This window comes from Rousettus aegyptiacus, unplaced genomic scaffold (assembly GCF_014176215.1).
Source record: "Rousettus aegyptiacus isolate mRouAeg1 unplaced genomic scaffold, mRouAeg1.p scaffold_m13_p_8, whole genome shotgun sequence".
In the NCBI taxonomy this organism is placed as follows: domain Eukaryota; kingdom Metazoa; phylum Chordata; class Mammalia; order Chiroptera; family Pteropodidae; genus Rousettus; species Rousettus aegyptiacus.
Genome location: NW_023416311.1, coordinates 75,213,397 through 75,239,888, shown reverse-complemented (window position 1 = coordinate 75,239,888; position 26,492 = coordinate 75,213,397). Strand labels below are relative to the sequence as shown.

The window sequence follows — 26,492 nt, the reverse complement described above, 5'->3', positions numbered from 1 at the left end:
CCCTGGAAATTTCTTGACAACTTATTCAAAAATCATATCCTTTCTATCAACATGCTTATTGGGTGTCTACTATAAACATGTCCCTATCCTAGACACTGAAATCTTTCTCTATGCAACTTAAGAAGAACTTTTTATACATTTTCTGAGATAGACACTGAGACTTCTTTAGGCAGACATAAAGAGTAAATTATGACCTATTTTTTTTCCACAGTAATTTTTCCTCTTTCTCTTTTTGGGTTAACGTCATCTTGTCACCACTGAGTTGTTGTGTTAGAATGTGGGCAGTGGACTGAAGCAACTTGAAATGACTCAGCACCAGTAAGTATAAATTAAAGTAAAGGCTCCTAGCCAATATAAAAATGCTCTTAACCAAATTATTAGAGTACCAAAAAGGCGAAGTTGAAGGGAGAGGTTTCAAAACCATAACTTTTTATAAGATAAACTAAAGTTGGTATCATAAACTCAGGACTTAAAGAAAAAATACTTCAGAAATTATTAAAATTCTACCAGCATCCCTCACGAGATATTTGGAAATTGTTTAATTTTGTATGCTCAAACATTTAGAAACATATTAAACAAACAATATCAGGAAGAGAGCAGTGTCAAAGGCCATATTTACATTAATGACATTACCAAAGGTAAACTAGATTCATCAAAATTTCATCCTAACATTTGTGTCATGAAAGAGAACTTATAAATGACTAAACATAAGGACTGAGACTTCTTACCCCATATTTACACTGGCGGGATGTTGCTCCATACTGGTAACGACATTGCTCATCAGCGTCATACACCTGCCCTGGGGCCACAGCTGGGTAAAGAAATTCACGCTTGGGAGGCTCATTATCCAGGCAAGTACCACGGCCCGAACTATTCAACATAAAGGATCAAAGGAAATTAGGTACACTGTGGACTATTTCTATCACAATTATAAAACCATGTGTTGAGCTCTTTAATAACTTGATGCATGAAAAACAATACATTCTACCAAGAAATAATCACATGGCAAAGTAAAATAGCTTTACTGAAACCTGAATAAGAGCTCCAATAGTTTTCTTTTCCAGCACCAAGACATAATAAAAGCATCTCAGACAACAATGTGAAAATGTCATGTTGGCCTTCAAACACTGATTTAAACTAATTTCTGAAGGAATCAAAACAATTTCATATTGCTCTAAGTTTCTTGTTTGTTTTCAGTAAAAATATAACCACATCTGGTAGTAGAATTAAAAACATAAAATGTGGAAAATGAAAAAAAAAATTGTGGTCGTAATCCTTAAAGACCTAATCTATATAATTCTACCTTGGGCAGAACAATAGATGCTGTGGTAAGACATGTCCAAAGGTTCTTGAAATATTTCAATAATAAATGGGCCGAGTGACAGATGAGGCCAAGATCCAAAGTTCTCCTCTCAAGTATATTAGAAGTGTTTAGTCTCTCAAAAATTTCATATTTCATCTAGGGTCATCAGAGTTAGGAAAGGGAATGTTTTCCTCTCTATATAGTTTCTACTTTTCAAAGTGTGCTTGCACTCAAACATAATATTTTAATTCAGTGGAACAAATAACATAAAGATCGCCAAAAACCAGACAGAATACCTTAGTTTAAAGAGCTTTCTTTATACTTTGCTAAATATAATTGTTCATTTTTATTGAGTCAGTGTGCATAAAATAGGACAGATGCTTTTTTACTTTCATTTCACATGTGAGTAAGTTAGAATTTTTAAAGAATTCTTATGCCAACATTTAAAAATTTTTTCCAACATTCCTGTCAATTGTGCCAGCACTTGTGTTTTTTTTCCAAATCTTTTCCATCTACTTTGCCAAAGGAAAATAATTTCACAAGTAGAAGTTCCTCAACTATTATTTAGGACAGTACAAATTTTCATTAATAGATATATGTAAGAAAGAATGCATAATAATGTTTCATATTTACTTAAAATTTTACCATATTCTTAAAACATAAAAGTTAATTTCCTATATAAAAAAGTATATTTGCACAGCAGCAAATTAATACCTTTTAAAAATTGAAACAAATTATTTCTAAGGTGGTAGACTAAAAGATCAAATGGACAGAATATTGTCTTCTTTACACATTTTTCCTCCCATTTATGCACCTCTTGATTAATTTTTAATCAATAAAAAATGTTTAGATAGAACATTAAATGTGGTACTAATATAGATGGAATTTATTATTCACCATTACCGTCAAGGTATCTAACTGATTGAAACTTTTTTTGCACCCAGCTACTCAGTTTTCACGACAGAACATTTTATTTCCTGTTTATCATACTTTTAGAAATTGACATGCACCTCAGTATGAAAAATTATTCCTTAAAGAATTTTTTAAATAGCAAGTTCTTTCTATTTTATAATGTAAAATATCTTTAATCTATATGAGTATGCAAATGTTAAGCAAATGTAATTCTACTAGTAAACTCAAAATTTTATATTAAGGTTAATGGTCCATGTGGAAAGTATAATGAAAGAAGATGGACCATTTTGATGATATGTAATATTTGCGAGATGAATGAATTAGTAATCTAATTCTTTATTTTTTTTTCTAAAATATGTTTCATTTCTATCTACAACACAATTATACATCTTGATGAGAGAAGTTTTTATTATTTTTACATAATAAAAATAAAATATTAAGTTAAATACTAGTATAAATCAATCAGAAAAAATTAAGTACTTAACTACAGGATCCTAAGGCAAAAATATTTGCTGATAACATAATAAAGTTTAAGATATATCCATCTAAGTGGCATTGCTCATAATCAATCAAAAATTATTATAATTACTTTTAAGAATACAGAAAATTAACCTAAAAATGTAGAGAATTACATCAATCCCAAAAGTTTCAGAATAGACACGTTGAGGAAAAAATTCTTTTTTGATAGTAAACTGAAAATTGACTTAATCCAGGAAGAACCAAGAATAATTACTTCTTTAAAGTTCTTGTTCCCAGGTATTACTGGTCTTCTAATCACAGTTCATGTTCTTTAAGAATACTAAATCAGATAAGCATTGCAAGAGTCTCCAGACAACAAAAAATGCCACACGTTGTAGTCACCTGTGACCAAAGTGTTCTGATAAGTTTATCTCAAAGTAGATTTTTGTTTCAGTTCTTTGAAAATACCTATTGCTTTCTATTAATATAGTCTAATTAAATGTCTACACAAGTCTTGTTCTCATTTTCCAGTATATTTTTACAGAAGAATAAAACACCATATGAAATAAAATGTAAGCAAACAATCATATAGCTCTTTAAAAAAATGAACACTATATTTAGGGACATGGCATCAACAAGGGCCTTTTGAAATGGATTTGGCACTATTTGTACAAATTACCAAGTCAAGTGTGTTACCTACTATTAATGGTTCCAGGAAAGCAAGTGTGGGGTAAGGTTGACTTAACTTGTGTCTACATTTTGCATAGAGAATGTACTATATATTTCCCCCCATTAACCATATCTGGTATATATTGTACAATAAAACCCTTTTAAAGTATTTGGGAGGTGGGATAGTTTTCATATTTTAATTCTTAGCTGTGGGTAAGCAACAAAATAATTTTTGCATATTACTAAAATTTGCCTGCCACTTTCCTTCTAATTTCAAGTAATGGCGCATGATTATAAATTATTAACTCTTAGAAAATAATTATTCTGGATATTTCCATGTTTCTGAGTCATCAATTACCACCATAGGATATCACAGACATAGGTCTAGAAAGTAGAGGACATGGATCTGAGAGATGTATATTTAACCCTAGAAGTGCTTTTCTTTATTTATGTTTCTTAGAAAATTCCCAAGTGCTCTACCCCAATCACATCCTCATGTCCCCCCACACACATGAGGAAGTAACTAATATTCTGATTTTTAAGTAAGAATTTTCTTGCTTTTGTTAGTAGTTTTACCTCCCAAGTATTCATCTGTATGTTTTTAGACTCTATATAAAAAGTCATAGATTTTCTTTTGTGACTTAATTCTTTTATTCAGTATTATGAATTCATGTTGATGTGTATAACTATAGCTTGTTCATTTATATTGTTCTTTCATATTCCATTTAAGACTATGCCACAAGTATCGAATGAACATTAAAATATTTTTAATTTCAGAAAATTAAAAAATTATACTGATATGAACATTTCTGTATAGGTCTCCTGGTACAAATGTTTCCCCTTTTAAAAAATATTAGATATGAGTTATTTTATTATATTTCATAATTGTATCTCTTTAACAAAAAGGAATCTAAATAATTTTTATTTAATCTAGGTTTCTAGCTAATTGATATAACCATCCAATTCTTATAATGTTGAGCCTAATGCTATTTATGTCACTATTATAACATAATAATTGTAATGATATTATGTATAAATCTTATTGAATTTTCTCATCAAAAACCACTTTAAACATAGTTGGTTTGTGCCTTAGCATCATATGAGACTTTTTCTACTCAGAGGACATAAACCCCCTTCATAAATAAAATGAAGGACACTGTTGGTAGTTTCCATCTATAAGATACTAACACAGCTTACTATTGTTAAGCATAGGTATGCTTGTCCAGAGCAAAACTGTATACATAAAAAGCAGAACTAGTTCCCTAATAGTATATCTTTCACAAATGAAAGCCCAATCCTAGTTAAAAACCTACAGTCATATAGATAATTATTGAATTCATAGACTCTACTTTTCTTTATGCTTCTAAGATAAGGCAAAAAAAAAAGTGTGTAAGTTTGAGAACATATTTTTTTCCTTGATTACAAAATTCTTAGTATATCAAAGTATATTTACATTTCTAGAAATCATTGTAGCATTATAGTAGTTATATTTTATGTATCCTATTTCTAATTTAGAGAAGTCTTATTTACATAGCTCAAAAGTTAGCCTTGAAAATAAGAACATGAGGCAGAGTTAAGTCTTCAACTGAAATTTACAGATCCCTATGTAAAATATGCACTCCTGGCTTTGTTTCTAGAACACATGAGGACATACTCCTAATTGTAAGTTTAGATTTATTTTCCACTTAAACAATTATACTATAAAGTATAGACCTTCAGTCTATAACACAGTGGGTCAATTAAAAAATAATCTTTCTATATAACCCTGTACATACCTTAAGTCTCTTAACGACAACAAAAAGTTAACATTTAATGCCATTTCCTATTTTTTCCCACAAAATTGTGCTGATATGCCTAAATTAAGCGAAGATAAGTCAGGTTGGTATCATCTACCTCAAATCAAGTCTCTTACCTGCCACGTTCTCATAAACTGCTCTATCAGTCTTCATAAGACTACATTTCTTCCTAAAACGACTTACTTTAAGTCAGACCTTTCTTTCTTGCCCTCTGTATGACTAGGGTGTTTGAACATTACTGAACTTGAGGCTTCCACTATACAAACACTGCACTAATAATGGTTTACTCAGTTATGCTCTTTTTCTCCATATGCAATTACGACTTATCCAAAATATTTACGAGTTTGAGTGAATTACTCAAAATGTGTTAGATAAATGGAAGGAGGAGAAACCTGTTTTTCAAAGCTGTTCCACTGGTTTCACATAAAAAATGAGGTTCCACCAATAAAACTGTTTTCCAGCTAATAAATTATTGACTTTGACCTTCAAGGTAATTTCTATGGAGGAAATGTGAGCAATGTTGGTCATCTTGTTTATTTATATCACTTCCCCTGTAGCTCTAGACTCATCTTTCTTCTCAGTTCACCTTCAACCAAAATGTTGCCTTTCTTTCTTACAGCTTCCATCTTTTCTGTGAAAATGGCTAGTTTCTATTTAATTTAGAACTGCAGAAAATTTTGCTGTGGATCTTTGATTGTTCAAGCAATTTAACAGACTTCAATTTGAATTGAGCAAGAGTTGATTCACCAAGGCCCAGAATTTTGAAAATTATATGAAATTATTCTGTACTATCACTAAGTGGTGGAAAATAAATTGAAAAAACGAAACAAAAACAAAAACAAAAACAAAAAACTGGCCTAAATGACTTCTTGCTGCCTTCCACTGCCCGGTAAATTAGCCCATTGTCATCAGTGACAGCGAGCTGTAAATACCAGGTTCATCTTTCTCTATTTTCTGAGTAAATAAGTAAATAAATAAATAAGTCCCGCAGGCAGATAGGAAGGACACTACCTGCAAAGCCGTCGATGAAAACATCAGAAGCTGGCATAACACGTCCATTTTAACGGAAATGGGTTCTTTATTTTTTAATCAGGACAGCTTCTGGGCGATTCATGAACCACTTATTGAATCACCGAGTTTAAGAAATCTGAAAAAAAATATTGGGAGTTGGTAAACACCATCTCCTGATTGATCAGTAGCACGTAGTGTCTCAGAACGACATGAGAGACTTTTTACTCTATTGGCATTTAAGGCCGTGGAACTGTTTTCAGTTGAACATAGTGAATAGTGAATCTCTATAAATCATAGAAAACTCATTGTTAAAATCCACCATCATCTTAGGCCTATACAGTCACTAGCAGAGAAAGGTATGCATTTTGTTGGCTGGGCTGCAGTTCCTAAACAATCCATCTTTCAAGATTTTTCTTGAGAGGAGAAACTGAAATAAAATGTTATGTCTTTTTGAGCCAACTATAAAACATAAATGTAACCTCAATCTCTGATCAAAATATCACTAGATTTTAGAAAATATCACACATAGCTGCTAAAGCAATTAAGTCCACGGTATTAACAAAAAGGAACAAAGAAATTCACAAAAGTGACTATTATGCCTTTGTGCTCCAGTGAATTGACCTTTTTAAAGAGACTTGTGTTTTAAAAACCTTTATTGCTTGGTCAGATTATAATCAGAGTTGTTTAGTTTATTATTAAAGAGGGAGAGAAAAGCCAAATCTCTACCTATTGTTTTTCACATCTATCTTTCATGAATGGCTTTAATTTGGGGAGTATCCCCATGAGAATGCACAAAAAATATTTTTTATAAAATGCAGGATAAATAAGCCCATTTAGAACCCTCTCGACACTAATCATGCTTACATATACGAAATGCAAAGAGGCCATAAGGCTTAAGTAATGTTTTTTTGGATTAATTCTTTTAATTAATTCAAAGGAACACATTATTGCAACTAATAATAATTTTACATTTATCACCAAACCAGTGGTGACTTCTTAACTGTTATTTTATCAGCAATTTCAGGATTCCTGTTTGGAGTGTTTTAATAGCCTTGATATGGTTTTGACTAGGCAGGTGCTGGCAAGAAATGAAAACTGGTCCTTGTATTTAGTATGCATAGAGAAATGGTCCTAGCAAACAGGCTATGTAATAGAAAAGCAAAAAAATGGTACTTAAAGAGAACTAGAGGACAGACACCTTTGAAAATGCATAGGGATACTGAGCATGTTATACAGTTTTGTCTTTTTGCTGACAGACACTAAAATTCCATTATAAAAACATGAGCCAAGTCAAGGGAGAAACTGCAAATCTGGCTTGATTTCTAGAGAGAGAAGATCTTCAACAATGTTTAAATTTAGGTAATACAATCTCATTAAAAACATCCCAGAAAATGCTATTGTTAGTGTTTTGTGTTAAAAACTACCAAAAGATGTTGAACAAATGCTCTAGGGTCTATCTTTATAGCCCTTCACCAAATTTTGGCAGTAGGCAAGTACAATGTTAGAATTATCTATTACTAGGATTAAAAATTGTTAGGTTATACAGAACTACCTCCTAAAATGAATTTCCAATCCCTTCAATATCATTATTAAACTAATTAATTTGAAAGATCCTGTTTTATACATTTGTCTTTTGATCGTTGATTAAGCAAAGCACCGTGTTAGGTAATTTAAAATCTCTTGTTTGTAGGTTTTAAAAATGTGTAATTATAATTTTTCAGGATATGATCTGGACATTCACAAATATGAACCAAAACTTTAATGAATAATGTTACCTTACATAACTTATCTGTATTTTTAAAATTTTACACTATTATTATGCTAATGTGAACTTTGAACAGACAATTTTTATAAAGAATGTCTGTTGCATGCCTGTGCTTTATGTATGACTCACTTTTTTACAGTGTTTAATCTCTTCTCCCTAAGAAAAAAATGGCAGAAAATAGTTAAAGGTAATAATACAGCAGTAAAGCTTAAAACCTTGATATTATTTAAAATAATAATATTTACTACTTAATGAATATCTGTTAAGTGTTTTTAAATACATTATGGCATTATACATAATTACATACATAAAAGCCTGATGTATGTACTCTTACCTAAACTTGTTTAACAACTGAGGTCACTGAAGATTATAAAGATGAAGAAACATGCCCAAGGTCACACAGTTAGAAAGTGAAACCTAAGCCTATTAGTTTCCAAAGTTCAGTGTTGAAACCCTATGGCAGGTGAGATGTAGAAGAACATCTGGTTTCCTCAACATAGTTATACATTAGCTAATTTATATTCTTCACAGTTAAGTAACCTAACCAGACTCTTGGAAAAAATATCAAAGGATCAACAAAGAAGGTCCCAACCTATAGAGAGGATGAGTCATTTCATAAATTTTCAAAGACAAATTTTCATTTTCCCCATTTTATTTCCTGGGTGTTTGATTTTTTTTGTTGTTTGTCACCATTAGATACTTTGGAATCCTTATAGAATTGTGGTTTTTTTCCACCAACGAAATGAAATGTATAATCGCTGAATTAAAATTTGACCTATGCTCTATTAAATTATGTAAATCTACATTTTTTTCTGACATTGCTTCTTATTTATTGAACATTTCTAACACTCACATCATCAAACCCCACTTAAATCCTTGCTCCAGTTCCTCTAATCTATTCTGTTTGAGTATGAAGGAAAACTTTGCCACAATGATATGTTAAAGTATTTTGGGAACAGTCTGAAATATCACTGGGCCCTATAAAAGTTACTCATTATGCAAAATTTGAAGCACCTCATATTAGGCTTCTACCAATGGCTTACTTCTGGAGCAATTCATCGTCACTCTCCAGAGATTACTTACTCTAGAAAGCTGGTGATATAGTCTCGACTGCAGGCAGACCAGGAAAAAGGATTGGTATTTGCAGTAATGTGAGCTGCCATAAGTTTTGCTGTTTCATGACCTTTCGTCCCACAAGAATTTCCAATTCCATCATGGTTCATACCAAAACTGTTTTAACAAGGAAGAAACATAAGAAACATAAAAGAAATAAGAAAAAAATAAAACAAACAAACCCCCAATACATCCTTTATTTCCTTATTTGATCATTCATTAGCCTTATGAACACATGCCTTCCAGAACAATAGACTAGATCCTCTAAGGAAATATAGGATTAAAGTTAAAGAGACTAAGGAATAGTTCAATAATACAATATATTTCTAAATCTCTTTAAATTTATCATATAAGCTCAAATGTCATCTCATATGATAACCATCTCTCCTTGAACAGATAAAGGATATATGTTAATTCTCACTTTCTAGATGAGAAAAACTGAAATTTAGTAAAGATAAAAAACCTAATAAAGATCATATAATTAGTAACTGTTGAAACTGTTAGTAGAACCTGCCTTTTAACATGCTACTTCACTATGCTGAATCCAGAAGAGAATTATAATTTCTTAACTACAGCCTCCCTTTATTTTTCAAAGCTTTATTTTGTCATGCTTTGCCTGTGTCCAATGGCCATGCTTAGTGCTATCAATGTAATCTAAAAACATATTTCAATAATTAAGAATAAAATTTTTTTCTGTAAAGAATATACCCATTGCATATGAATAAATTTTAGCCTTTCTTCATAAGCAGCCAGAGTTTAGGTTGACTATTACTTTAAATAATTAAGTTATGTCTCCATTGTAACATTCTAATAAATGCACTATGATATGTGTTTGAGGAAATAAGTGATTTGTGTGACAAGAGCATAAAATACATGAGGCTGTTTGCTGGAAAAAAAAAACACGGAAAAGTAGTCAAAAACTGATAATTACAAGATAATAAATCAAAGTAAATATTAATATGTTTGACAGTGTACAGACACTGAGGATATGTAAGAATAACTAAAGATTTCTGAGTAGGGGAATATGGAATCGATCTGTATTTTAGACAGATCATTACAATAATCCTGTAATGAAGCTAGGGAGTGCAGAGGGAAGATAATTACTAATTGAGAAATGATGTGAGTCTGAATTAGGGCACTGGATGGAGAGATGGGATTGGATTTGAGACATGTTTAGGAAGCTGAATGAATTGGTCTTCATAATACAATATAATCAAGGTATAATGAAAACATAATATGTTCATATATGGGAGCAGGAAGGAGGAACCAGTAATTCAAGTGGAGGAAGTAACATAAGGAAAGGAAGAGAAGTGTATAAAGTATCCTAAACTCTATGTTAAAACATCAAATAACCTTCTAAGAACACCAATATTTAGTCTTCCCACTTGACATCAACACATTGGAGGTCAACCTATTTGGTCTTCTAGGAACATGATGGTGGAGTTTACAGCTTGTTGAATTAGACATATATTCTGTCAAAATGATCAGCTAAAATTTTACATAAAAGGCTCCTTTCTGCACATTTATAATTCAATACACTTAATATTCTATATTTTTCTCAAAGGTTGATGCTACTGTGTGAATACTACTATAATTCTTTTTAAATGATAGCTTTAAAAATGCTATTTTCTTTCAGCAGCAGTCTTTTAAATATCTCTGTGTCATAGTAATAGAGGTGTAGGCAGGCAGGCTTTAAGAAAATCACTTTTGACCTCAACTTCCTTACGTATTCTTTAGAAAGAAGAAGTCAAGCTTCTCCTTTGAAATAATATTTCTCCCACTTACAAAAGAAAAATTTATCTTTCACTTGTCCATAACTTTATAATAGTTCATTGCCTCGGAGTATGAAAACATGAGTGTCAAGAGAAGAGAAAATGGAAAATTTTGGTGTCAGTGTTGAGAAAGAGAATGACTTTAATGATTGAGTAATATACCACGTAGTTTCTTGCTTTCACCAAATTTACAGGTGAATGTAATCCAATTAACAGCTAATGGGTTGTTACAAATGTTTTTTGATGACAGATCACCATGGTTATGCTTTGACAAATAATTTAAAAGTTCAAAGAATTGAGTGATATTTCTATAATAAACTCCTTTCACTTCATCTACTTACTTACATATACAAAACATTCCTCATCTATGAAACCAAAATAAAGAAATTGAATTGATGCTGATTTCTTGCCTCATTCTATAGCAAGAGATAAATATAGTAATTAAAAAATACATCTAAAGATACATCTTCTAATAAACTTAATTTCTATATTTATTAAAATTTACACTATATATATGCTCCTCTGATGAATCATTAACTACTAATAATTATAATATAATGAAAATATAATCCAGAAAAAAATTTCCTTATGATTATGAAATTTTTAAATGTAATTGCAATTTACATATATTTTTGTTATAGAGACACTTGATATAACAAAGAACACTTTTAAGCATAAAGTATATTTTAAAGTATATTAAAAATAGTAAAATATATATTAGGGTAGTATCCTGGGAGGGAGAGAAGAACGAGACATTGAGTTGTAGGAGGAAAAAAAATGATAAAAATTTAGACTATAAAAGAAGAATCTGTTTGTGTATTTTAAAAATGCATAATGATAGTTACCAAATTGCTATGGCATTTAGATTTAATTGTATATATGTAAAAGAGGTATGTAACGATTTTCTTTTTTTACATGCTAATATTTATGGTACTCCAGAAATTCAATCCTTTGCAATTACTTAGACATAAAATGAAAAATTTTCGACATCGACTGAAAAATATACAATAGAGTACATAGTTTTAAAAAATTCTTCGGAAGTATATGAGGGAAAGATTTTTTCCCCTGCTGAGAAAACTATCAATGAAGAGTTTGGCAAAAGAAAAAGTGAAACTCATTAGTGATCAAGAGAGAACAAGAGGCCACTTTAAAACCATCATTCTGGCAACAGTTAGAATGGTACCGAGGACTCAGTGTGGGCAGTTGTGTAAGGAAACCAGGATCTTACTTCACAACTTCTGTAGAGTGGTCAGGGCTGCTGTTCCAGAGAGCAATCTAACAGTACTTAGTCAAATTAAATAGGCAGATACCTTATAACTCGGCAATCATATTCTTGGATATATAGCCCAGAAATATTCCCAAAGGGGACATGTATAAAGATGTTCATGACACAATTATTTGTGATAGCAAGGAGTTGATAACAATCTAGGTGTTTATCACGAGGGAATACATAAGTAAGCTTTGGAAGATGCCTATTATGAAATACTAAATGGCAAACAAGATAGTTTGAAGCAGTAAACAAGATTGATGTCTACACTCAAGTATGGGTAGATCTTAAAAACAGAGAAAAAAATAAGAAAAGGAACAATGTCTATAACACTATACGAAATATGTAAATGAAAATTACATGCACACTTTTACATAACAAAGAATGGCCAAGGAATTGTTCCAGATTAAAGACTAAAGAAACATAACCAAATGCAATGAAAATTGGGGGGAAAGAGGTTATAAAAGAATATTTCTAAGACAACTGATGAAATTCTAATATGAATGTATATTAGGTAACAGAAATATATCAATATTAAATTTCCTAATTTGATAATTGTACTGTGGTTATTATATAAGTAAGAAGTGATCTTTCCTTCTTAGGACACAGATGCGGAAATATTTGGGGATAAGGGAAATATCTACAACTTAGTCTCAAATAGTGAAGAAAAAATACATGTACATATACAGAAAGAGAGAAATAAAGCAAATGTTGCAAAATATTAACAATTTTTGAATCTGAATGAAAGGAACATGGGAAATCTTTCTATTACATCAATTTTACTATAAGTTTAAAATCATTTCAAAATTAAAAAGTTAAAAAACGAACACATACAAATGAACCACCTGCACTATTTTATAAGGATACATATGGAATCAAATACACATATCATCATTATTAGAGTAGATATCTATGAGAGCAAACAAATGACAGTGGGGAATGAGAATATAGAAATAAATACATAATGCACGAATTAAACCAGAAGCATTCTTATTGGGACTGATAATGTTGTTATGCCAAGAACTAGATGATAGATAGATAGATAGATAGATAGATAGATAGATAGATAGATAGATAAATGACAGATAGATAGATAAATGATATAAAGTAAACTCAACTCTCTGTACTTGAGTTTCAAAAATAATAATTAAAAATAAGAACAAAAATCGAAGAGAGGTTGGTGAACCTAGAGCCCATCCTGATTAGTGAACGGTATAGTACTAACAAGAGAACATCGTTGGTTTTATATGTTTAATAAAACATTTCAGATTACATAAAGGTAATGTTTCTCATCTGTGGAGAGTTTTAGGAAGGGAAGGAAGGAGGGAGAGAGAAAGAGAGAAAAGGGAGTGGGGGAAGGGAGGTTAAGAGAGACAGTCTTCCCAGGGCTTTGTGATTCCCCACATTTTGCTGGGATGCTGAGTCTGCAAGGCTTACTCTTTACCCAGGTCATTTCTCATGATAACTTCAAGAAATGAGGTAACATCTCTCCCTGTGTAAAGAGCAGGTTTACTTACTACAGCAGTCCTCCTTTATCTGTAGTTCTGGTTACCTGCAGTCAACCGCAGTACAAAAATATCAAATGGAAAATCCAGCAATAAACAATTCATAAGATTTAAATTGGATGCTGTTCTGACTACTATGATGAAATCTTGCACCATCCTGCTCTGTCCTACCCTGGACATGCATAATCCCTTTGACCAGAGTATCATACACTGTATATGCTACCCACTCATTTGTCACTTAGTAGCTATCTTGGTTATCAGATCAACTATTATAACATGGCAGTGCTTGTGTTCCGGTAACTCTTATTTTATTGTTATAATTGTTCTAGTTTATTGTTAGTTATTGACGTCAATCTCTTACTGTGCCTAATTTAGAAATTAAACTATCATAGGTATGTGATAGGAAAAAAACATATTCTATATGTTTTTTCAGTTTCAGGCATCCACTGGGGGTCTTGGAATGTATCCCCCACAGATAAGGGGGGACTACTGTACTTGCTATAAAAGTGGTAGATTCCCCTAGCTCAATCCTTCTCAGTTTTCATGCAAACTCATTGCATGTGCAGCATTCATCTGGGCCATATTGGCTGTCTGTCTCTGTGGGATTTGGCGGCAAGAGGAACCAAAATAAATACACTGATGCTTATGCTTCTTGCTGTGCCATTAAATAATAAAATCCTTTGTTTCTGACCCAGAAATCTCATGTCTTTTGCTAGCATCCATGCAATAATAATTGGCTAACTTATTAGCTCATAAGTACAGTAAAATCAAATCTCAAATCCAACGAGAAGTTTGTAGTTGATTAGGATTACATACTCAAATATAAAAAGCTAAGTCATCCTGAAAGTGAAGTACATAAAATTGTCTTAATTTTTCATAAAATGAAACCCAAATTCTCAATATCTATTAAAACAAAGTAAACTCTTTTTGTTGCCATCCCCACAAATAAATTGTTGAAGATTTTCAACTAAACCTCCTCAACTAAACCTACAAGTAGACTCATGTAAAGACACTTTCCCTTTCTCATATCTTAGTATTCCTGCTTCTATCTCAAAAATTGAAAGGACATTTCTTTTTTTTACATTGTTGAATAAAAAGTTTTCCTCATTTTCATCTAAGATATCACCCAAAAGCAATAAAAAATAAGAAACAAATTCTATATTTAATTAAAAGTAGACAACTTCTAAAACCATAAACCACAACAGCATAATGTATGTGGAAGGATGAAAGAATACAGAAAAATCAGAAATGCAGAAAGACACAGAGGGAAAAACAACAATAACTGATCATCTAACTTAAAATGAACACAGCATGTTTGCTCCAAAGTTCAGTGCTCTGAGGGGCATAACCAACAATACTGTCTTATGAACAACTGGAATAAGGGTGCAAACTCTTGAAATACACTCCTTGTTCTAGTTCTCAGAGGGGTAAACTGGGCTAACTGTGGAGTCACGCAAACCATATATGTGGGAAGCAGTCTGTCAGTGAGGAAAGGTGAAAGAGAGATTACACCTCACTAGCAGTTTTACAAAGAAATACCGGGTTAAAGAACTTGAATCATATATAATACTGTTTATCATTAATAAATTCTTGCTGAGAAAGTAGCTCTACCCAACATAAACATCTACGGTTTTCCCAGGAAAATCAAAATCTTTCAAAGATGTATGATTCAAAAAGAACAAGAAATGGCTCTACAAATATGGTAAATTAAAAAAAGAAAAGAAAATAATCAGGGAAGATATGGCAAGACAGGAGATGAAAACATAAACTGTCAGAAGAAATAAGTGGAGGAAAAAAAAATGAAACCATTGCAGGAAAAAAGTCATGTTGAGGTAACAAAAGAACAAAATGAGGCAATTACAAAACACATTTCTCATGGAGCAAAAAAGAGCAAGCAAAATTAAAATGGATAAAGAGCTTAAAAAGATCAAAGTAAAGGAATCCAATATATGAATCACTGCTGTCCTCAAAGAATCAAAATAATAAAACAGAAAGGAAAGCGATTAAATAATTCATGAAAACTTTCAAGAAATAAAAATGGCTAAAATCTGATCAAAGTGCATTAGCCTGTGTCCTAGGAAAAACTGTCACAGAATGAATCCGAAGTGAGCCACATCCTGCTAAACTTACTTGTCTTCAAAAAAGAGGTATATTTTGGACAATCAGGGCAAAAGAACAAATCATCTAATAGTAAAATAGCCTGATTAGCCTCAGATTTCTCCAGGGTGACATTTAACACCAGCAAGCGCACCGTACAGTAATGCCTAGTAAGAATCTTGTATCCAGTCAAATTGAGAATAAAATCACCTTGAACAAGAACTTAAGGATTGATGGTCTCATGAATCATTCTATCAAAAATGCTACAAGATAAACTTCAGCTTTGTTAAAAAATAAGGTAAAAGTTTGACTGTTTATTGACACTATTTGGATTTCATAGCAGGCAAAGCATATAACAAGTGAAATTGGTCACCAGTCCAATTAACTCCCTTGCTATACTTCCTAACTATATTTTGTTTGTTTTGTTTTGAGGTTAATTTTAGTCTCTTACATATATAATATATATTTTATATCATACACACTTAAGAGAGAATAAAACACATATTTACATTTTAAATAATAAATATAAAAAAACATCCATATCATCTCTAACAAATTTAAGAAATAGAACATTTTCAGAATAATAAAAGCTTGTCTCCTGTGTTCACCTTCACAATCATGTCTTCTTCCCCTGAGAGAAAATAACTACCCTGACTTTTGTTGTAACCATTCCCTATGCATATCTAAACAATGTATGTTAATTCTGCCTGGATTAAAAATCAATATAAGTGGAACCACACTGTATATATTCTTTTATAACTTGTTTCTTTCATTCGACAGTTAGAGTCATCTCTGCTGAGCTGCCTAGTTATACATGAGTCATTTTCTGTGCTACGTAAATTTCCAGTGTAAATATACTATTTAATTATCCCTTATATGAGGATGGATTTGGCTGCTTCCTAGTATAGTGCTACTATTGACAATGCTGCTATGAGCATTCTTGAACATATCTCTTGGTCATATACATAAGAGTACCTCTAGAAAAGCTTCTTAAACTTTTGGTCTTAGTATGCTTTATGCTCCTAAAAATATTCAAGACCCCAAAGCGCTTTTGTTTATGAGGTTGTGTGCAATGATATTCATCATATTAAAAATAAAAACTGGGAAATGTAAAAATGGTTATTAATTCATTTAAAGTAATAGGAAACTCATATTTAATATAAGTAACCAGGTTAATTAACAGTTTTGAAATTAATTACAAGTTTTTAATTTTCCAAAACAAAAGAATTTCTGTGAGAATAGTAGCATTATAAAACTATATTTTTTGCTAAATTCTTTAGTGTCTGACTTACTAAATGATAGCTGAATTCTCACATCTGCTTCTTTATCCAAGCAGTTGTGGTACTTTGCTCTGGTTGAAGTATATGATGAAAATCTGGCCTCACAACAATATGCAGTTGGAAAAGGAAGGGGTATTTTCAAAGCACTTTCAGATAACTATAGATTTTTTTGATACTACAGTAAAACTTGACAACCAGTAATTTTTTAAAGGTTAGTTGCAATGTAGATTCTGAAACCATATCAATGATCTTTATGTATTATTTCATTAGTATTGCCAATCTAATCAGATGTCTTTAAGTATTAGGAAGTTGTCAAGATCATGATGACAGATATAACTTTTTCTAAATTCTAGTTTTTGTTCAAAGGCTCAAATTTTATATAATAAATATATAACAAGCTAATTTGTTCAAAATTTCAACTTTACCAGATAATGCCCAACAGCTTTTCAAAGTGGCTTCATCAATTTACATTCTCAGCTGTAGTGTGTAAGAATCTTGGCTGAATCACATCTTCACTAATGATCGGTATTGTCAGACTTTTAAATTTGTGCTAATCATAGTGGATATAATTTATATTTTATAATTTAGATTTAATCATTTGAACATATTTTTATATGCTTATTGGCCATTTGTATTTCTTCTTTTATAAAATATTCAAGCACTTTGTACACTTAACTTGTAGGAGTTACATCTTTTCCTACACCGTGTCTCATCTTTTGTATTTATGGTATCTTTTGGTTAAATTTTTAAACTTAATGTGGTTAAAATGGTCAGCAATATACTTCATGGTTAGTGTTAGGTCTTGCTTCAAAAAAATTCTTCTTTACCCTAAGGTCATGGGGATTTACTTCTATAATATGCTCTAAAGCCAGAAATAGTTTAATTTCCACATTTAGGTTTTATTGGGTCCTATACTAAGAGTTTATTTAGTTTTGTAAGGAATTGTCAAACTGTCTTCCAAAATGGCTATTCATAATAAATCTTTAAGCCCATGTATGGCTTGACATTGGGATCTATTCTTACTAGTTACTTCACTGAGAAAAAAGTATTTTTTATATTTTGATTTATTCACAGTACCATATAATCAGGATTTAGTAACTGGCTTAGTGAAATGGATGAACAATCTATCATAAGAGATTTAATTTGGATAAACTGAGAAGACTCATGAGGTTAAAATGCAGATCTAATACACATTTCTCTTGTGAACATAGGATTCATGGAAGCTGAACTTTGCTTTTTTTCTGCCTTCCTTGTTTTTGTAAATACCTTAACTGGAGATATATAACTCACACTTACAGGAAGGCTCAACTCTACCTGTGGGTTCTGGAACAAATTTTCTTCATTGCTAGGGAGAATTTAAAGGGGTTGAAGCCAAAACCTTTGTGAAGCAGCATTACAATATGGCAGATTGTTGGTGCAGCTCTATTCTAGTTTCTGAGGTAACTGTAATTGTTGGGCTCTGGTCCTATTTCTCGTGAAGCAAACACTATCTTACACCTGAGTCTTCGTAACTGAATCTCATGTTTATTTTACATACTCCTGAGACTCTGAGACTCTGACCAGTATTCCACTTCTTTTTGAGCAGGGATTCTGCTTGGCTTTGGGATATTAAAATCATGCGTAACCCAGACTCCCTTACGCTCCACCTTCTGGGATATACAAAGCTATCCAAAGCATTTCCAGGATATTGACAATTCCATGATCGAATTTTTATTTAAGCCAAACTAAACTAGTAAAATTCTCACAATCTGAATTGGATATAATGTGCTTAAATTATTAATTAGCATAATTTGCTGCAAATAGACCCTTGTTGGCTATACAGCAAGGGGTATTGGGAACTAGATCAATTTAGAAAAAAAGTTATGTTTGCTACGTAGCATAGAAACACATAGTTGTTTTATTTTAGTTACTTATTAAACTATTATTTTACTTATGGTTTTGTGTGCTTTTAATAAGAGCTAGTGTGTTCCATGAGAAAATACAAGATGAAGGCCAAAGGGATAGAGAAGACAGTGACTGTGGAATGTGACTTAAAAGGAAAAAGATGATGCAATTAGGTTTGTTTTGTTAAGTTCAATCAAAGCCTTTGGTAGTTTAATTTATGTAAGAAAAATAACTATAAAATTATAAATTTGAAACCCTAGTCGCTAATCAATTTTTCACAAACAATATTTTTAAACACAATTTTAAGTAACATAGGATCTTAAGAACTGCACCTATCTCATTAGAGGTAGAGGGAAGGCACTCTATTCATCTGGTCTAATTTCAACACTTACTTTATCTGGCAAGGTTTCTCTTCTCTGAGACACAACCCTTACTGGATGGCCCTCTCACTAAAGTTCAACCTAGGTTCTGGATTTTAGCTCATATGAGGATAAGTGTTCATTAGTACATGGGAAAACACTCAGGAATCATGCAAATCTCCTGTTAACTTATCAAAGCCATTTTAATAATAAGGTTAATTTAAAATTCTATCAGATGCTGTTTATGGGCATAGACACTAAGATTTCAAAATTAACATAGGAGAGTAAAGGGTCAGAAAGAGCCAAGATTATTTTTGATGAAGAAGGGGAGAACTTCAGTATCTGTTATAAAACTACGGTAATTAAAACAACACGATATTGGCACAGAGAACCCTTGAAAATAACAACAATAAAAGCCCTCAGACAAATGTGGGGCAATATTAACATTGGTTAGATCTGAATAACATACACATAGATATCTGTTAAAATACAGACACACATATACACATGTGTACCCACAAAGTATTTTAAAGTAAAAAATTTAAAATTTCTATATAGTTAATTATATATATCTAAATATATACAGAATACTTTGTTCTAAAACTTAGCACCTGTGTCTTCCTCTCAGAACAGTGATACAAGATAGCCAAGTTGGTTTTGCAAATTGTAAAATTTTAGTTCTAAAGTTTTAAAGCTTATTGTTGGAATCCTAATTAATTAATTAAAAATTATAAATTGTTGTTATATGTCCAGGATAGCCACACGTAAGTCTATTTAACCTATTTTACAGACTAAATCTATGACTCTGAAGTGAAAAGTAGTATGTTACAACATTATTGAAATTGACAATTAAACAAAATAGAATATATTTACAATTTTTCTATAGAATTAAAATTACTTGAAGAAAAGCAGTTTCCTTTGATAAAGGAAAAGATAAATAAAAGTTACTGAAGAAGTTTTATAAGGGGCTTGTAAGTAATAACAAAAGTTGGATAGGATGCAGAGAAAAAGGAACCCTCATACACTGCTGATGGGACTGCAAATTGGTACAGCCACTGTGGAAAACAGTATGGAGGTTCCTCAAAAGACTAAGAATTGATCTATCATATGATCCAGCAATCCCTCTCCTGGGTATTTACCCAAAGAATTGAAAACCCATATCTGAAAAGATATTTGCACACTGATGTTCATAGGAGCATTATTCACAGTGGCCAGGACATGGAAGCAACCGAAGCACCCTACGATAGATGATTGGCTAAAGAAGCTGTGGTACATATATACAACGGAATATTAATCAGCCATAAGAAGAGATGAAATACTGTTATTTGCAACAACATGGTGGAACTCAAGATAATCATGCTAAGCTAAATAAGTAAGACAGGAAAAGTTGAAAATCAAGTGACATCACTTATATGTGGGATATAAACCTAAAAGCAACAAATGAACAGGACAAACAGAGACTCATGGACATGGACTATAGACTTGTGGTTACCAGAGGGTAGGGGGTGAGGGAGGAGGGAGTAGGTAGACAGTTAAAAAGGGTCAAATATAGGGAGATAGGGGGAGGGCGAAGTGGGTATAGGGGATCAAATATATGGAGGCTGAAGGAAACTGGACTTTGTGTGATAAACACACAATAGTATATACAGATGTTAAATGATAATGTGTACCTGAAAATTATATAATTGTATTAACCAATGTTACCCCAATAAACTTAATTTAAAAAAAAAGTTCTACAGGTAAATTGTTCTGATTCCATTAAGTCTAAATTTTAAAATTTGTGTTTTTCTTATTTTCCTTCATATAGATAGACCATGATCATTACATAACCCCTGTCTTGTGGTTTTGCTTTTAGTTTTAATCCAGGAATGAGAATTTGTCAGAAGATATTCTCGAAATAATCAATCAAGAGATGGAAAATTGATCAAGAGTAGGAAAAAAGCAATAATAATAATTTTAAAAGATGTGTTCCTTCAGTATAGGAGCTTTGTTTTCATCATCACTGTATCCAAAATACATTCTATGTTAGGTAAGTAAGTACTCATTAAATCTCTGGAATCAAATTGTGCATGAGTGAAAGACTAACTACTGGCCAACTGTAAATAAAACATGAGAGACAGAATTTGGAAAGCATCACATATGCACACCTACCTTGATGGTAAATAGTTTATTAAAAAATGTAAAATCATATAATAAGTAATAAAAGGGGGTAAGGGCAGAGTTTGGGTCAAAATACGTGGCATCAACACTCAGACAAGGTGGTTACCATATAGACACTAAAAGATTGTACCATAAAGGTTATTCATTAAATTAAGCTTCTGTGACTCAGAGAGAATCTATCATATGCATCAATCTAATAACAAATATGCTTTTACTCAAAAAGTTTTCTATAGTAAATTAGGTAGTTTTCTATGCAAATGTTATTTTTCCTTTGAAATTATATTTAACAAATAAAATGTCATATACATATATGAAGAGACATAAATAAGGAGATAATTCCTTATGTATTTTTATTTTTTAGGATATATGAGGCATTAATGATTATATTTTACATCATTTCACCATATATGACCACTTACTGTAAAAGTAATATAATGTATTTTGTACCAGAAAATAATAACCTACTCTTAATTTTGGTACATAATTCTTATTGGTTCTTTTGAAAAACTTGTAAAAGTAAAAAAGTAAACAGACTACTGAGTATAAATTTAATATGCATTTAGTCTGGAGATTCTTTTAAAAAATCATAACAGATGTTCTCAAACCAAACAGAAGATCTGTAGAGTTAAGAAGAATCTTAAAATGCCTAATTCAATTTTTGCATCTAAATTTTACCATGTAGCTAATATAGCAACATTATTTTTTGCTATATAATCATTATATTTAAACTCTGTCTTGCATTTTGTTAAACCATTGTAACAGAAAATATTAAGGAATAAAAGGACATCTTTCTTTAAAATTATTTTCCATTTGTAATCTCTTTGATCTGTTCTTACTCATAACTGATCTTGGCTATGAATCGCTTGTTACAATAAAGCAAAGACAAAATTTAATGGATGTACTCAGAGCCTTCTATACCCACATCTGGCAAACATTTTTAGATTTAATAGTTACCCAATAAGATAGTTATTACAATTTGCTCATGTGTTTTCTAAAACAGAATTTGGAACTCAGTTTTACTTTTGGACTTTCTATTCTATTTACCAAACTAAGTGAACTCAAGATTTTGAACTTATTTAGGAAGACATTTAACAAGGGAAGAGGAGTGCCTAGCAGAATCTAGACTCTTTCTATGGCTGTATAAAGCAAGTTAGCATTTATAAACACTTTTGAATTGAAAGTTAGGTTTCTAAACTCGATGAAATCACTATAATACAATTACATCTTTTCTAATATTACTTAACACTTTTTTTTTTCCTTTTATCTAATTGTAAAGATGGCAGGCACCAGAGGAAACAAACTATTAGAGATGTACTAAGACTTTGGGTGCAGGGTGTGTGCGTGTGTGCGTGTGTGTGTGTGTGTGTAGTAGTAGTAGTAGTAGTAGTAGTAGTAGTAGTAGTAGTAGTAGTCATAGTCGTAGTCGTAGTCGTATAAAGCCTTAAAAGAACCACAAGTTCATTTTAGAGTTAGACCTTACAATATAAACACTCATCACTCATTCATTCATTAACAATTATTGACAGTATTACATCACATTAAAAGACCATTTACCTCAGTCCCTATTATCCAATACATCATGTCTGGTTTTAAATTTTAAAAAATGGCAAAGCATTTTGAAACACAGTTGAAAACAAGCATCAAAACTAGGGTTAGATCTGACACATATTTTGGAATTAACCAACAGGAAATTTAAAAGAATTATGATTAATATGTTAAGAGTGCTAATGGAAATAGACAATGTGCAAGAGAAGATAGGTAATGTAGGCAGAAAGGTTAAAGCAATAAGAAAAAAATCAAAAAGAAATGCTAGAAATAAAAAACTAAGAAAATTATAAAACAGCTTTGATGGTCTTAAAAGCAGATTGGCCTCACTGAGGAAAGAATTAGTAAGCTTGATAATAGGTCAACAGAACCTTCCTACACTGAAATGCTGAGAGGAAAAAAGGAAAAAAAGAAAGACAGAAAACAACAGAATACAATATCCTCGAAATCTGAGGCATTGTCTGAAAGTGTAACATACATGTAAACTCAATATCAGAAGTGGAATAAAGAATTACCCTATTACCAAAATCAGGTAAATATATTACAAGAAATGAAAATAAAGACCAATATTTCTCATGCAATAATCCTTAACAAAATATTAACAAACCAAATCCAAAAACATAGAAGAAAAACTATTCACTAAGACCATGTTTCCCCATGTGAAAGTCATATCCGATGTCCGTTCTAGATTGAACAATCAAAAATGAAAATCTGAACATGGCATCTATGTTCAAAACGACTCACTGGCTTTCCACTATCCTAAGAAATAATGTGCAAGCTCCTTATTATGTATATATTATCTCTATAATTTACTTGTCTACCTCACGAGTTTCAATTCAGAACCTTTTGTTTAAGCATTTCACCATCCAGCATTATTAAAGCCCATGTAGTCATCATGATGCATCATGTTCCTTTATACTTCAGTGTCTTTGCTCAAAAAGAACTGCCAATAGAGAATTTTAATCCAATGTAAATATTATGCAAAAGTGAAAGTAAAATAAAAAATAAAAATTAAGAGAAAAATTTCCAGGAAATCTGCATTATAAAAAATACTAATGGAAATTTTTCAGGCAGAAGAAACCTAATAGCTGAAAACATGGATCCACATAAATAAATTTTTTAAAGCACCTGAAATGATAAATACATGTATAAGTATATAATATGTTGTTTCTTGTTTTTTTTTTTTAATTTCTATAAAAGATAATTGACTCTCTAAAGCAAAAATAATAACAAGGACTTGTAGGACTTACATAAGTAAAAATCTCTGATAATAACTAAAGGATGAGTGAAAAGAAAAACATTGTGGGTGAAATGCAACATTTTAAACCATAGAGCAACTACTAAAAAATAAGTAAATAAATCAAGAAGCCAAAAGTGAAGGCAAATAACATTTTTTTAAATATTCAATTAATTAAAAGAGAAAAAAAAGGAAAAAATATAGGGGAAAAAAAAACAAGCAGCAAGATTAAAGACCAAATTCAGTTACATCACTAATTACAAGAAATGTAAGTGAACAAAACGATTAAAAGACAAAATTGTCGCACTGGATATAAAAATCGAAACTCAATTATAAGTTGTCCTAAGGAAATACACTTTAAATATTATGACATAGGAAAGTACATAGTAAACGAATAAAAAAAGATATACATGCAAACAAAATGAAGCTGGAGATGTTACATTAATGAGACAAAGTAGATTTCAGAACAAGTAATATTCCTAAGGACAAAAAAGGATATTCTATAATGATAAAAAAAAAAATTATTTACCAAAAAGACATAGTAATCCTAAATATGAATGGACTTAATTAGAAAACTTCAAAATATATGTAAAACAGACAGAAATAACAGTAGAAATAGACAAATCGACACATGCATTGAGAAATTTCAACATTTCTCTATTAGTAATTGATAGATCAACTATTTTTTAAAAGATGTAAAAATATAAATGTCTTAAACAACACTATCAACCTAATGGATGTAAATGACAATACTGGACATTCCACCCAACAATAACAACCAAATAATCTTTCTTTTTAAGTGTGCAAGATATGTTGAATAAGATATTAAACATGATAGACCATACAGCAAGTCTCAATGTAAAAGGATTAAAATCATAGAGTACATGTCCTGGTCACAATCCTAGAAGAAATCTATACAGATACACACACACACACACATAGAGAGAGAATTAACTGAATGAAAATGAAAATACCGAATAACAAAACTTGTGAGACGCTGCTAAAGAAGAGTTCAGAAAGAAATTTATAGTTTTAAGTCTTGTTTTTCTGAAAGAAGAAAAATGCAAAATCAAAGCTTTACTTTAAAAGGGTTAAAAGAAAGAATAAATTATAACCAAAGTAAGGGTAGGGAAGGAAATGATAAAAAGTAGAACAATTAAATTTAAAATGAGCACACATGGAGAAAATCAGTGAAATTAAAATTTAAGTTTTAAAAATGTATATGTAGAAGTAATAAACCTGTAATTATATTGATCAAGAAAAAAGTAGTGACATCAGCAAGATGGCAAAATAGGTAGTTCCTGATTTTGGTCCCCTTCATAGAAAGAACAACTAGCAAATATCCATAAATAAGATATCTTTGTGAAGATTTCGGAAGCCAGGTGTGAAGCAGAAGCATTCCCCGCCACCTCACCCAGCCCTTGGAACCACAAAAATCAAGGAAAAAAAAAAAACATTAGAAAGTCAAGGGAAGGAGTTTTACTTCGATCTCCTTTCTCAGGCCAGAGCAGTATTACATCAAGGGCATCCCCGGGGACTATATTTTCTCCAATGGAAAAAGGAAAGCCCAGGGTGGTCATCCAGTGTCCATAGCAATCCAGAACATTCACCAGAAGGCCTATTTAGATACTGTCCCATGGGGATCACTGGGCAAATCAGCTAAAGAGGAAGAAGGAAGGAAGGCTCAAAGCAACCAGCACATATTCCTGTTAGTGGCAGCACCTGAACAGAGATCCCAACCAGTAGCTCTCCTCATCTGTGAAGCTGAGCCAGTGGCCTCTTTTGGCTGAGCAACCTGATTGACAGTTCTGCCAGGTTTGGATCCTCAACTATAAGTCTATCCCAGTCATGCACACATTTTAGAGCCCTACACACCCAGCAAGTCACTGGTCTCACTCAACTTCTCAGCACAGGCTCCAACCTTGCCTAACCAGGAAGTATGGTCAGTGATGCCAGGAAGCAATGCAGCATATCTGAGGCCAGCATGACAACAAAATACATCAGTAGCCCACACAACTGCTGCAAAAGATAGCAAGAGGAGATGACTTCTTCAAATGTATGGATACCAATGCAAATATACAGAAATCACAATGAAACAGATAACAGCCTTCCAGAATCAAAGAAAACTAATAAGCTCCAATAACTGACCCTGAAGAAATGAACCGTCTGACAAAGAATTCAGAATAATTCTCTTAAAGAAATTAGGTGAGCTACAAGAGAATACAGATATATAACTAAATGAAATTGGAAAAACAATGTGTGGAAAAAATTGAAAAGTTCAACAACAAAATAAATGGAAACCGTCCAAAAAACAATACAAATACTAGAGGTGAAAGATACAATGACTGCACTGAAGAA

General features: G+C 31.6%; 1 protein-coding gene across 9 annotated transcripts in view; it reads right to left on the bottom strand.

Annotated features, from left to right (window-relative positions):
- ADAMTS6 (ADAM metallopeptidase with thrombospondin type 1 motif 6) overlaps positions 1-26,492 on the bottom strand; it is a 241,289-nt gene that overhangs the window by 105,440 nt on the left and 109,357 nt on the right. For 8 of the 9 annotated variants that reach the window (XR_004952441.1, XM_036225498.1, XM_036225492.1 and 5 more), the window contains 2 exons: positions 8,999-9,145; positions 729-870 (listed from right to left, as the gene is read on the bottom strand). Coding sequence is in view for 8 of the 9 variants with exons in the window: in XM_036225498.1 (XP_036081391.1) it covers positions 729-870; positions 8,999-9,145 (289 nt within the window). In the remaining variant the exon portion in view is untranslated. The remainder of the gene's footprint in view (positions 1-728; positions 871-8,998; positions 9,146-26,492) is intronic. The other variant, XM_036225497.1, reaches the window with a different exon arrangement.